Raw genomic sequence first — 15258 nt, 5'->3', positions numbered from 1 at the left:
GAGGAGCTGAAGAAGCCTAGTGTGCATGGGTATTTTCCATTGAAAACTGTTCCAGCAACTGAGCCCTATCTCCTATGGCTGAAAAGCTCTCACAGCGAAACAAAAGGGGATGATGGACGGAGCGCTTGAGCAAATCAAACACTCACCCCCAGTCAACTGATCTGGGTTTAATCCACCACCATTTTTTAGCCCACTCAGCCACCCCATTTCCGACATGGCTATATGCAAATCAGTCTGACCCTGTGCCTCATGGGAACAGTACAGCCCGAACTGCCAAGCCATGTCTTCCATGGACCGGAAACAAGCATCCTGGGACCGGTTTTGGATTCATAATCCTCATCAGCCAGGCTATCTTGAATCCAGTGACCAAGTGAGCAAGGGACTCACGTCTGAGCATACCCTGCCACACTTAGGGCGAACAAAGCGAAACAAAAGGGGATGATGGACGGAGCGCTCGAGCAAATCAAACACTCGCCCCCAGTCAACTGAGCTCTCACAACAGATTTTTACTGGCCAGGTTCCATTTGGACCTTTTCTCATTATCTCCAGGCCCATCTGGGTGGGGCACATAGGGGTCAGAGCTTTCCTCACTGTGGCTGCAGCGGGAAGTTTCCACAGGACATGATGCATTTTTTAATGTTTCGCAGTTTTTATGAGTTTCCTAGAAATCTTATCTTGTTCCCGTTTTAAAGAAGTGCAATTTAATACAGGTCAGACCAGCTTTTATTTTCTTGGAAATGCTTTCCAGCAACTCCTTGTTATATGTTCTTAGCTTTTTGAGGTGCGCAGTTAGTCTCAGTTCAAGCTGTGATTAGCCTATCCGCTAGTGTCCTTAAGTTCATGCTGTCACCATTTTATATGTTTCTCCAGTCTAGGGCATGGTTTGTTCCTTAGTGGTATTTAACCGGGCCGGTGGAGAGAAGCTGTATCGCTTTAGGTACATTATGTGTTTTTTTACCTCTCTATTTTTGCATATTCTGTAAATATTTTTAAATGTTGATTAGTGATTTCAAGTGAAAACTTGGGTAGACTGAAATGGATAGGAGATCGTTAACTGAAATCTTTATTTGCTCCCATTTTCTCGTTTTTTAACTGTAATTGTACACATTTTCCCTACTTTTTTAACGTTATGGAAATCACTTTTATCGTCCTGTGCTGTAACTTTTTATCTTTCTGCACTTTTATGGTCTATTTCGATAGAACAAATAAAGTTTATTATTGATTGATTGACTGTGTGTTCAGAAACTTGTTGAGTTCTTTAAGGTCAAAGATATGTCTTCATTGTCCCATTTTCATAATGCCCATGATGATTGCAGAGTTAAAATGCAGATTGGCACCTTTTCACTCGCTCGTTTGAAAAGAACAAGTAGAATTTCCTACTTAAGCTCCCATAGTGGTGTTCCTTCCTGGATGTGAGACTGGGCAGTTTTTCCAAGTGCCCTGACTCCACTATCTGTGGTACTAAGCAATAGGAGATTCTTTCGCTATGGCCTGTATTTGGGTTTTTGGGGAGGCGGGTGCATGGCTCAGCTTAGTCATATCATTGGAGAGCAATTCTGAAGAGCCTCTCTTCTTCCCTGCTGACCTGTGGTAAGTCTTAATGAACTTGGCTTCTGTCTGTGGAATAGCCTTGGTCTTAGCTGGACTGCCTGAAGGGCAGTATTTGCAACCTTGTCTCCCGGTATGATTGAAGGCCCAAATTTAGACCTATGAACATTTGGAATCACAAAAGGACATGGCAGGAGGACTTCTGTACTGTAGGGATCCTAGCAAGAGTACTATATCAGTGTCTGAATTTATACTGTGCAGCACATTTTTCATGTTTGCCAAAAGGTGTGTGTCTGTCGAAGAGCATGTCAGGTTTTCTCACATGTACCTTCAGGAAGAACAAAGTGGACCTGAGCAAGGCTTGCAAACTGCTGTTCCACAAACGATATTGGGAGGTCTACCTTCTTAGCTGCTCTTCATAGCAGTGCATGGAACATGACAATGTCATTTGGTGGAGAGTCAGGATGAGGAGGTGTTTGCTTCTCTCTTTTGAGAAGATGAAGTCCCTCCATTCTTCCTCATCTTGGTGATCACCATTATCTTCCTACTCTTCATCTACAAATTCACCTTCAGATTTGTTCCGATATGTTTCTTGATGACTGTTCAGCAAGTTGCTGTCACCCATATGTATTAGTGTCTGAGACACTGGTCATGACGCCAAATGTGGAATTGTTTTTTAAGTCTTGTGAAGATGGCATCTGATATGGCTTAGGTAGCACCAGAAGATGCTTCTGAGGTGGTCATATTGGTGGCACTGTGAAGGAAAATGCAGATGTGGAACTAACTTTTGAAAGGCCTCCATCATGTGATGTATGGTGTTCATGAATATGACCGGAACCTGCATCACCCAGGTTATTTGGAATGATGGCTGGACTTGTAGGGACATACATAATCCCTTCTGCAACCTTTATATGGTGGGCTCTGAAGAGAGTACTCATCGTATCCTTGCACACGCTCCACATTCTTCCTTGTTTATGCTCAATTTGTGGAAGTCTGTGAAGGAGTACTTTGCACGGAATCATACACAGAGGAGGGGGCATCACCTTCTCACGAAGATATACGGCCAGCCACCTTTGCCTGTCCTTTAGAGCTTTTGAATGACATGTCTTGCAGATTACATAGCAAGAAGGTCTGAGGGATAGATAATTACTATAAATACACTAATTGTGTGAATCATCAACACACATTTTTTTATGTCCACAGTCTGAGCAGGAATTCACCTCTTTCTCTACCGTAGTGGTAGTGGGTGAAGTCCTCCTGGGCCAGGGGATACTGGTAATTTAAACTCTAGAAACAACTGATGGTTGGAATTGAAGCTATGTTTGGGTGAATTGCAGAAAAGACCAAGTAGAAGTTAAAATGCAGTAAAAATTGGGCTTGGGATAGTAAAGAGCGAAGCTCTCTGCAGGGACTCCTTCACAAAGGGTGCATAGTAGAAATATGCTATGGTGGCATTTAGAGGGAGTGGATATCTTAGAAGTTACACCTCACTGGCTGAAGTTTGAGCCATTTTGACTGAGATGTATGGGCATAGCTATTAAGATTTTGAAAGTACTAGGAATCCCAGTCTGACAAAGGGAATAATGTTAGCATGTGAATCTATGAAAGATACAATGCTGGAGAGGTATTAAGTCAAAATAAACCTGGGGCTTATAAATGAAATTAAATTCAGTGACAAAAGCAGCCTTGGAAACTTCAACAGTGTTCCATGGTCCTCCACTGCAGTCCATTGCACAAATCCTTAATAACCAACCCCTTTTTGTGGATTTCGGAAAACTTGGGAATAATGAAGAGATTTTCAGTAACCCTTTGCACACATCTTTAACTACCTAAAATGAGGTGCATTACCAACTTCACCCCTCTAGTTGTGCACCCCCATAGTTTGTAGGCATTGAACTTCATGGTGTTGCTACCTCACTTTATTTACTTTCATTATTAACTAAAAATGCTAAAATAAAATCCATCATAAATAACTCACCTGTCCTTGTAACCACGTATCACCTTCTGCAGGAGGATGGCCATTGAGGTGATAACTTCCTCTCGTGTTACCTCCAGTTTTGTATCATGCATATCCTTAAAGAAGAGATGAAGAGATTACTCATTTAAACGCAGTTCTTCCATCCAAAAATTGCACACAGTCCTGAAAACTAAGAGGTCACACTCAGCTCTCAAATTATAAATCATATCTCTTACAAAATACCGAACACTTGGCATTACCTATACTTGACATATTTCTACCACACTCACATCTCACAATTCCAAACACCCTTTTTCTACTTCATCTTCTCAATACCAGCATCAGAGAGCATTCTCTGTGAGCCAGGGCCTGCCATGGCTGAGCCCTCGCAAAGCTAAAAACAAACACTGAACCAGTGTTCTTCATGCCCTCTATTTCGGTTGTTTGTCGATTGAAGAAAATGATCTTGTACCTGCCTGCCACATGACATAGCTTCAAAGTAACCTCACTGGAAACCTCCTTTGTGATATGGGACAATGCAATATGATGGACACGTTTAGTTACCACTGGTTACCACTGGTACCTCAGGTCCAAAAGATACTATTTAATTCCAATTAAATATCTAACTTACTGTTGTATTCTATTCAATTTACCTATATAATCGGTTATGGGAACTGCAAACTAAATATCTTGTTGCCTGCTGGTTTTGGCTATTTATTAATTTGTCAAGCAGATGATCCTTTTTCACAAGTATTAGGCTGATCCCTTAGTTACGTAGACCACCCTTCTTGTGGAAATTATTTTAGATACACTTCTTAGGACACATCCCACTTCTTTATTATTAAACTTATAACTCTGTCCATATCTGACAGCTTTCAAATGGGGACTTACAAAAACCACCACTCACCAAATACCAAACAACGAAAATTTAACATTCATAGAAATTCTTACACACGCTGGGGCCGATTCACAGAACTAACTTAAGACAAAATCATAATATTACTACTTTTGGTATTCACAGAAGGCATTTAGTAGTCTTAAGTTAGGATTTTGTCTTATGTTACGATTTTGTCTTAAGTTTGTCTTAAGTTTAACTTAAGACAAAATCGTACTTAAGACAAAATCCTAACTTAAGACAAAATCGTAATTTAAGACAAAATCCTAATTTAAGACTACTAAATTACGTCTGTGAATACCAAAAGTAGTAAGTTATGATTTTGCCTTAAGTTATCTGTGAATCGGCCCCTCTAACTGCTCTCTCCCTGAAAGTCTAAATATTAGTAACCCATATCTCCCAGAAATTTCTGATGTCACAAATTCTCCACTCACTGAGACTCTGTCACCTCAAAATTGCCTTTTACTGACAACTCAGACTTAAAAAATTAGTTTGTGGATAAAACTCCTAAAATCTCAAAGTTTACTCACTCAGATATTATTAAACCCTAAGTCTACCCCCTCACAATTTCAGGACGTCTAATGTCCTCAATAAGATAAAAACTCTTTTGTCTCAACCTTCCTAATAGGGCTACCTGAACAATATTTTGCTGGAGGGCACACGTGATTCTTGCCAAATCATTTCCCAATTGGAGAACCCGGGAGCACTTCAGCTTTTTATACAATACTTCCGGCGGATGTAAGCATCAAAGGTGCAGTGACACTGGACATGCAGAGCATGAGGAACAGTTACACCAATTATGACTGTCTTATGCAATTGTTTTGAGAGAAACCCATCTTTCTAGATCGCATTAACATGAGCATAACATGATAGCGCACATGTGAGGCGGGCCCCTACAACTGATTTGTCTAATTTTTGGGATTCCTATTCAAAGATGGCTACCACAGACGAGCGTACATACACATTTACCATTCTTGAATGAGATTAAAATAAACTTATATGCAATCAAAGATAACACCCAGGAAGTACATATCTACAAAGGACATCTCTGAACAGCATTTGAAATCTGCTAAAAACTATTCTGAAAAACCCCCTTGGATACGCAAGCACAGTGGCTATCTATGCCACAAGAGGATTGGCAAATCCAATAGGTTTCACTGCCAGGGCCTGTTGGCTTTGCCAACACTTGTTATGGCCTTTGCAGTTACTTTGTCTGTTTTTCTGTTCTAGCGTTTCAAAATATTCAATTCAGTGGCTGATCAGATGGTAGAATGATGAGGAAGGAAATTAGGGAGAAGAGGAAAGCGAAAGCACTTTACGGAATTAGTGACAGTATAAGTGACGGGGTGATGCTGAGAGAGGGGAGGGTGAGCATTCCAGGGATTGGAGGGGTAACAAGAAAGCGGATGATGAGCGAGAAAAAATAGTAGAAAAAAAGAGTACAGATGTGGAAAACGCATACATTGCCAGTGCACAGCAATAAGAGAGGTGGCCTTCGGAAAGTGCGGGGGAGTTGGCTAGCTTGAAAATGAGGCGATTTGCAAAGAGTGGTGCAGACAGAAAGCACTGTCAGGAAGACCAACGAGAAGACAGAAGTAGTTATCAAGAGAGAATATTTCAAAAGGACAGACAGAAAGACTAACAAAAAATCAAGGTGAACAAATAAAAGGCATGCAACAGGTTAGTTGGACTAAAGATGAGGAAAGTGAGCTGTCATCCAACATTCATACGATCCCAGACAGGCAGGATGTGATGGAATGGCGAAGGAGTGACATTTAGGAGAAGAAGGGGAAAAATATCTCAGGATCATCAGCATAGAAGTGGCAAGAAAGAATGAAGGTGAAAATAAATAGAGGCCATGAATACTCACAGAGTAAAAGAGATCTGAGGACCCAAAAGAGCATCACAGTGCAGATGGAAAAAAGAATGCACTAACCAGGTCATTCTACAGGCTAAGGTAAAAGAGTTAAATGGAGAACTGGGCAATGCAGAATTCGACAGCCCCAAGAAAGAAGAGAGTAGAGGATACAAAGGAATGATCAATTGTAACAAACGCCGTGAGCAGACTGAGTAAATTAAGAAGTGAGGAAAGCTTAATTTAATTTCCTAGTGATCCACCCTCTCTACGTTTTTTATTTTGTTCTTTTTTGCTAAATAACACTTCTGTTCACTCACTCAGACCATCACAAAGTTCATGAATACATAGTTTACGTGCACACTCAATTGCACACAATATCTAAATTCCCCTTCTCATTGCAATGCTCGAAATACCAGATCATATATTCACCAGAAAGTTCCCAGAAACATGGCAGTTTTCAGCTGCCCTATTCCATCCTTTTCCATTTCGCACCTAACAAACAATTTCCCTTTTTTATGACATACCTTTAAGAAAATTTTAGTCCTTCCTATTTTCCAGTCTTCATTCTTTCCAAGCACTTTCTCAGCAATGCTAATGCAGCACTGACGTGGATCGCCCTACAGAACCAGGAGACATAATTACAGCAAATATAAAGCAAAATGGCTACGGCAACCTGTTACAACGAATAACCGCTGAACTTCAAAATTATGATGATTCTGAATTTGTTCACTCAAAATGGGGTCTAGGCATTGGGGAAAAAATTCGATATGCTTGATATTCAGTGGAACAAAATAAGCATACTGAGGCGGCAGGTTAGCAAAATTGAAAAATATTCAATGTTTTCTTAACAAAAAAGGGCTATGTATGTGCTGAATGAATCTAGGACAATTCAAATGCTCAAACACTTCTAGAACTACAGGCATCGTTCTTCTGCCGAATTCCCTGTTCATTCTATATTGAAGTGCCTAAGCCCTGAGAGGGCAAGGAATTGGGAGTGCAAAATATTCTTCAGTGCTGAGAGGCCTATGAGCTGGGGGTGCAGAGTGCAGTTGCTGGTAATATATGTGCTCGTGGAGGTTCACTGTACGGAGAATTTGAGTGCTTGAGACATGTTTGAGTTCAAAGGGGCTTTGAGATTCAGCATGCATAGTAATAGGAAGCCGCAGGTCCTAGAGATCCTAGGAAAGGTGGTCCAGAGGTTGAAAGTATATGGGCACTGACAGGTCCTACCACAGATTAGAAGTGCTTGAGCTCTGACAGGCTTTGGGATTGAATGCGCTGGCAATGGAACAACATGATCTCTATGAGAGACTGAGATAAAGATTCCAGAGAAGTGTTGTGTCTGTACACAGCGAGGTCAGGGAATGAGAAGATAATCGAAGGTTCTGAGCTGTAAGCAACCTCTAGATTGAGATTGCAGACATTGAAAACACACAGGCTCTAAAATATTCTGGGATAATCTCAGATTGCAAAACTGGACTAATTGAACTCTGAATGTTAGCTAATTTTAGTGGCAGGATACAAAAAAGCCTAATATCCAGCCTAAAAGAAACTGTAGCCTGTTGGAGTTTTGGGGGTGAAGGTCTCAAAGAAACAAAGTTGAGGTGCTTGAGCTCAGAGAGGTCCTGACATTAGGGGAATCATTACGCGTTGCACAGAATTGGTAGTGTGCAAACTCGGCTTCCATATATTATCTACCATACCCCTCAATACCGTGCAATTACCATGTAAACCCCATAGAATGGGAAGAACTGTGTGAACATGGTTTTACTGGCCATAAAACAGCAGGAGTAGGGGCTACTGTCTGGCGTGGGTTGTGGGAAGGGGGATAAGGAGGGTAGTGGAAGAAGTGCCCTGGAAGAGGAGAGCATTGAAACTCCCGTTTTTGCAGACACAGAATCGAGAGGGACTGGGCTGTGTGGGGGTTGGGGAAAAACCTGACTGTTTTTGCAGCCAATGCTTAAAGTGATATTACAGCTTTTTTATGAGTCAGTAAAATTAGATCTGGTGTTGTGGCACTGGGGAAAACCATGTGCAAAAACACCATGTCATTTTTGATTGCACAGAGTGGAATTGCATAAAGAAATTCTGTCCCCCACCCTTAATGAGGATCTTAGTGTGCAGAGATGAGAAATGTTGTGTGTCTGTTGCCTTGAGGTTGATAGTAATTAACATTGATTCCTAGGTAATTTTTCCTTAGTGACAAGGCCAGTAAAAAGATTCGTCTTTTTATAATACCATATACCTTGTCTCGCATAGATGCTCGTGGCAGCAGTACTTGGTAGCGCTGAAAGAACTCCAAAAACGTGTGTCGGATAGGGTAGCCAGATTTCCTAATGCGGATCGTCTCCATCATCCCTGAATACCGCAACTGTCGAATGCACAATGCTCGATCGAAGAGCTGGAGAAGAAAATACTTAATCATTTACAATGGTATCAGAGCCTGAGAACTGGAATTCTCGGCCTAAGCATGTTGTGTGACACCCCTCCGGTGTCACACTGGCATTGAGCAGACTGCAGACTGCTTCCACAAGGCATACGATGGTCAACCATGTCACACAACAGGGAAGTAGGGCACTCAGGGGAGTGATATAGTGATGCACTGCATCAGCTCCTCCCTCTTTCCAGTGTACACTCCCCATTGCCTCATCTGCCACCCTCTTTTATCACCATCCTGCCTCTCCCTCTTTTTCCTGTGCACTCCTTGTTCCTCTTGGCAGCCACCCATTTCAAGTGGCTTCTCATAATTGCTGCCAGCCGTTACTTATTGTTTATTTGTTTCATAGACCTTAACGTTTGGCTACATTGAAGACTACATTGTCTATCCTCTTTTTGTTTGAATGTCAAAAAATGGTCTGGTGTCAAGGAAGCCTTTGTCATCGTTTATCTTTTCATTCTCTGTCACAGAAACTAGAAAACAACTATAATGAAGGCTCCTCTACTATCTGACCTTTATTTGAAGTAGAAGCAACATCAGGACTGCATCAAAGGAAAGTGGTCTTCAATACAGCAAGTCTTTCGTTTCTTTTCTTATTTCAATGTCCTTATGATGAAGTGTTAGCATATTAAACATACATTCTTGGCTTTGCCAATGTTTCTTTGCTTAGACACAGCCCGAAAATCAAGACACTGCATTTAAAAGGGGGATCAGCATCTCGACATTTTAACATCTAGACTGATTATTTTGCAGATAATCGCTGGAGGAAGTTCCAGAGCTATTGAAAGATTCCTGGTACATTGGATTCTAAAACTGTCTCTTTAAAGGTGAAGTGCCCTCCATATACGGCGATAGTGTCAAGATTCGTAGCAATTATCCTTGGAATCTGATTGACCCTTTTCCCTGCTCTGGTGTGCTCATATCCTACCTGGGATTTTGGGTGAATTTCCACTCTACACAGTGGCCCCATGTTATGTACCAGAACAAGGATCAAGAATTGGCAAAGCTGGTTAACAGAACTCGTAATCAATATGTTGCTCTTGGCCCATCAGATTGCAGAGGATCGAGAACCTGTATCTGTGAATGTCATACCCCACAGTTTAGGAACCGATTTTTTTGTATCTTAGTTGTATCTTAGTTGATGAGTTCTTATTTGTAACCACATTTAGGGCTAGATGTAGGTAAATCTTTTTTACCGATTCTAAAATACCGAATATTACCGATTCGGTATTTTAGAATCGGTAAATCAGATGTAGGTAATACATAATTCGGTATTTTTTACCGAATCAGTAAGAATCGGTAATTACCGAATCGGTATTTACCGATTTGGTATTTGCCATTGATTCCTATGGGCCTGGAGGCCCATACGAATGAATGTCAATTACCGAATCAGTAATTACCGATTCGGTAAATACCGAATAATACAAGGGTGGCAGGGTGTCACTTTGACACCCTGTTGCACCCCTGATTAGTGCTTGTGTGCCATGTGGCACACATACATGCCCTTAGGGCATGCATGTGTGCCACATGGCACAGGTGTACATGCACAGATTTGCATATACACAGGTTTTCGTTATTTACCACCAACTAATAGTTGGTAGTAAATAACGAATCCTTAAAGCCCTGTGGCACTGCTTACAGTGCCACCTACATCTCAAAATACAGATTCGGTAATTTTAACGATTCGGTAATTTTACCGAATCGGTAAATTTACCGATTCGGTAAATTTACCGAATCTGTATTTTGAGATGCCCTACATCTCAGTATCCAAATACCGGTCGGTAACAGCAGAAAATCGGTATTTTCGGCCGTTATCGACCGGTATTTGGATACCTACATCTGGCCCCTAGTCCTCTAGCTTATTTCAGAATCAGCTCAGAATCAAGCTGTCTATTTTCTATTCTTAATATTTCCAATCTGCTATTTGAAATCCTAATATACATACTTACACCATAAACATAATACAACATACTGAGGGGAATATTCATTAATTCATTGATGCCCCTGGCCTCGTACTAGTATTACAGATGTAGTCCTGACCTCAGGCTAAGGAATTGTTATAGATCTATCCCAGGACCTTTACCAGTATAGGGTTACATCTTACCAGATGAGTGTTACAATTGCACATATACTCCTCACACATGACCTGTTGAGGTAATTTACTTCTGACATTGTTCCAAGTACAGAAGTGTTCAGGTCTACACCATACAACCTCAGCGGAGTCATACTTCTGAAGTATGACCAGTAAAGTATCTCAAATCGTTTTCTTACCACTAATTTGCATGATTCAGATCCACCACTAACATTGCACAACAAAAGTGTTAGAGGTCTGCGTCTAATGTTAGCAGAGACATGTTATATAACTTCTCTGATTGTTGTACCCATGTTACAGACTCAGGCCCTGATTTTGATATTGGTGGACAGGTTACTCCATCACAACGGTGACGGATATCCAGTCCACCGGAATATAAATCCCATAGGATATAATGGATTTATATTTCATCAGTCAACGGTGTGTTACAAATCAAATTCTAATATGTTACTAGAGTACTGTTATAAATCTATTCTCATTATTAGCTCCATGTTGATATGTTGATAAACATATTATAATTGCTTTCCCTAATTTTATAAGTGTTTCAGATCCACTTTAGACATGTAACCAATTGGTGTTACAGATTTAGGGAGTGATTTAGAGTATAGCGGAGAGGGTACGCCTTTGCAACGGTAACGGAGTACCCTCTCCATCAAACTGACGGTCACCCCGCCCTGATCTGCAGATGGGGTGATCTTCAGTATGTCACTGACATACTACTTCATCTCAGTCACTGACATACTCCTCTGGTGGCCCACCGGAGTAAAGGCCATCAGAGGTTTGGCCATATAACTGACCTCTAGATTTAGAGTGGGAGGCTGAATAGCTGGGTTTTACTCTTCCACATGCTTCATCAAAAACGTGGAGTAATGGGACAGTAAAATGTTTTAACTGACCCTCACACTATGGGAGAAAACTCCAATGGTGAAGGGGACATTAGTTTTGTTTTTTTCAAAAACGAAATCCAGCTTTGTGATTTTGTTCTTGAGAAAAACAAAAACATGTTAAAAGTTTGTTGCCGTGCCTTCATTTTGATGGTAGCGACTGTCAAACTTTTAGTAAAGTGACAGGACCTTCATTTTGCCAGTACTGACTCTCAAACATTCACTACATTGACAGGAACCAACGTGACAGAGGTTCCTGATAAAGTTTAGAGTTGTCCGGAGGGCTGTCAGACAACTCTAAATATGGTGGGTGGAGGACCCTCTATTTAGCGGGAGTAAATACTCACAAAACGCTAAATCAGTCCCTTAATACTGACAACTAGTCAAATAAATGTTGAAGATCTGCTCTTAGCTTTTTATCAAATAAATATTACTCATCTTCTCCTAAGCAGTGTCACGGATTAATACAGATCCTCTCATGACCATCCACACCCTCAGTTTGAGGGTTTCCTAGATATTTTCCATGTTCATATTACTGTAGTTACACAATTTATACTTTCACTCATCTCATTTCACCAGTATTATAGTGTGACCCTGACATCTTACCAATGGTTTCTTGAAATCATTTGGCTTGATGCAACGCACAAAGTAGGGCTGGCAACTCTCCAAGATTTTCATGAGCTTCTCCAGCGATTGCTTAAACTGACTGCCAAGCGTTGAAAGATGTCTTTCTGTGTCTGAAATCTGTAGAGGATTAGAATGATAGGCATCACCAATGCTGCTTCTCAAGCATCCGAGCAAGCTCCCAAATTCATGACCCACTTACATTGTAGAAGAATGTAACTGTTGCAGCATGGATTCATGCAGTTCGCCTACCACTGATTCTAGTGTTTATTTATTTTTCTCTCCAGGCGTATAGAAACAAAATGCATTTGCCAACAATAAAATAGCTTGTTCCTAACACACATGATACCAAACAGAGACTCTGGGGAGAGGCGGGCCGGGGAGGGGGGGGCGGTAGGGGGAGGCATCTTATTATTTGCCCAATTTAAACCACATAAGGCATGTTTTCACACCATTACTCTTTATAAAGCACATTGCTTCCCAAACTGGGTTTCCGAGCGTTATGTGGATCAGAATAATTAACTTAGTTATCAGTTTGTGTCTTAACCTGACATGTTAGAATTGTTTGATTTAAGCTAATGCAATGTAGTGGAGATTCAAATTTCCCTTTTCCTTATTTAGCGCAGTCGCAACAGTTACGGGGCAGTAGTGCTGGGGAGGGGAAGGCTAAAAAAAGAAAAAAATACAAATCCACTTAACTCCAGGTAGCCGCCTCTCCTCCATCCGTCCAACGCAGGAACAACAGGAAGCAATCAGGCTCTGAGACTCCTCTAGCCAATCATGAAGCTGCTGTCATCAGCAAAACAGCAGCATCGTGATTGGTCTGAGCGCTGTGGTTCACCTCTCAGACAGGGCGTGAGAGGCTGTGCATGTTCTCCTCCCAAGCTGTGCAGTATAGCCGGGTGGAGAACAAGCTAAGTGCGCATAAATGTTTGGCCAGCCCAAGACAGCCAGCCAAACTGTCATGCATACCTAGAAAATGGCCACCACTCCTCCCACTGCTCTGTGGGCAGCCTGTCCGGCACCTATTTGAGCCAGTACGGAGAAATAAAATGATAAAAACATGGTGCTATTATCATATTATATTTCCTGTGGGGCCTTAGCGGAGGAGCTTCCACTGACTTAGCGACAGATACCTTTAGAGCACGTGCCCTTTCATTTGCCTTTATGACAGATCTATCTTTCCTGCCAGCCTGCAGAGGAAGGTAGATAATCCTGACTTACTTTGTTTAAACAATTTAGTATTATTGTGTTACAAGAAAGGTGGGGTACATCTACTCTATTTATAGATGGTTTCTCTATTTCTTCTACCTCAGCTACTCCTTCACGCATTAGTTAGGCTAAAGGTGGTCTTACTATTTTGCTTTAGAATAAGTCCAACTCTGACATAAAGGCAATTACACAGATGTCTGGGTATCTTGTTTTCAAAATATTCATTTTGTATCTCTGGCCACACAGCAATTTCTTTACTATATTTCTTTATTTTTTAAATCCTACTGTCTTAGATGTCAAGGCACATAAAGTTTCTATTATTTCTAGACCAAACGGCATGGCTATGGCTACTGACGGGGTCCCTATGGACCTTTATGAACACAATGTGGATTTATGGGCCCTGAAGAAGGCCTGTTGTTCCATTCTCCAGGAGTCTTGGTCAAACTCAATCATTATACCTGATAAGAAGAGTGCTAAAGATGACCATATTCAGTATCTACGAATACTGGACATCTTCACAGACCTTAAACAAAACTGAATATGGCCTTCAACAGAACACCTGTCCGCTCCTTCACCTTCATAGTCAAGACCTCTGGTCTGTTTGCTGGAAATGAGGAACATATTTCCACAATAGTCTCCTCCCTCCTGCATGGCAGCGGTTAAGCACTCAAAGTACAAGAGACTGTGCTACATATGCCGCATAAGTGCATGCTGGCAATAACAAGTTGTTTCCAGTATATAATTTCTTTAAAAGACTCTCTATTTTGTTATCTACAGGATAAGAAAGTGTGGCGTATTCCAGACTGACCGATGTACGCCCACACAAGGTAGCCAAAATTGAATAAATGTTGACTGAATGCAAAGGAATCTCATCAGCATTGTGCAAAATCTACATCCTTGGCGAAAAACATGGGATGTTAAGGTGCTCCAAGTCTCTTTATTCTCTGAACATTACGTCCTTCATTTTGACATGCAAGGGGAGAGACTAATTTGAAGGTCTGTTGCATTGCAAAAAAGCCCTTGTGATTCATTCAAATGGGCCACATCTTGAAAACCCAACATGCCCGCTGACACAATCTAGTACCAGGCTAGCCGCCCGTCTCCTTCTCCTTATGTACTTGCCTGAAATGGGAGTACTTTTACCAGGGTCTGAAGCAGAAGAGGAGGAACCATCATCATGCCTTAAAGAACACAGTTACATCTCCTCTTATACTTCTTTCTATATAGCTAGGGTATCAGCAACAGCCTCCTGAATTAACTTATGAGTGTCTTTTGCTGACAAAAGTTAAGGAGGATTAGGGCTAGGAAATCTTTTGGAATTCCATGAAATGCTCCTACTAACCCTTCCTACAGTTTAATTTGAAGAAGGTTTAGGAGACAGATATCAAGCTCCGTGGTTCGTTTTACCTCCATGATCCCAAACAGAAGGATGAATTCTGCCTGCTCACAAAATACAAAAACAAGGTGATAGATGGAATACTTGAATTAATTGCATCATGCGGAATAGTAACAAGACAGATTTGCACATGGCTGGGTCCAAACTGAGGTGGCATGGTGGGCAATAAACAATGGATTAGGATGCAGCCCGAGCGATTGCCAGTGGCAGAGATTAATTCTAGCATTCCATCCATCACCATGTGTTTTTTGCATTTGACGCCCTAAGCGTGCCAGGTATGCCCAGTTGTGGGTCCCTGGCTCACTATGCCACTGGAACCAATCTATACCGTCTGAAGAGCCCTTAACAAGTGCAA

General features: G+C 41.4%; 1 protein-coding gene across 1 annotated transcript in view; it reads right to left on the bottom strand.

The window, feature by feature from the left end:
* Nucleotides 1-15258, bottom strand: part of MYO7B (myosin VIIB) — a 1196498-nt gene that overhangs the window by 781168 nt on the left and 400072 nt on the right. Inside the window, exons 16-19 of the mRNA XM_078666047.1 lie at nt 12278-12415; nt 8504-8659; nt 6783-6875; nt 3527-3621 (exon numbers count right to left, since the gene is read on the bottom strand). Coding sequence (XP_078522173.1) covers nt 3527-3621; nt 6783-6875; nt 8504-8659; nt 12278-12415 — 482 coding nt within the window. The remainder of the gene's footprint in view (nt 1-3526; nt 3622-6782; nt 6876-8503; nt 8660-12277; nt 12416-15258) is intronic.

Source organism: Lissotriton helveticus, chromosome 11 (genome assembly GCF_964261635.1).
Source record: "Lissotriton helveticus chromosome 11, aLisHel1.1, whole genome shotgun sequence".
NCBI lineage: Eukaryota > Metazoa > Chordata > Amphibia > Caudata > Salamandridae > Lissotriton > Lissotriton helveticus.
This window is presented reverse-complemented; position numbering and strand designations above follow the sequence as displayed.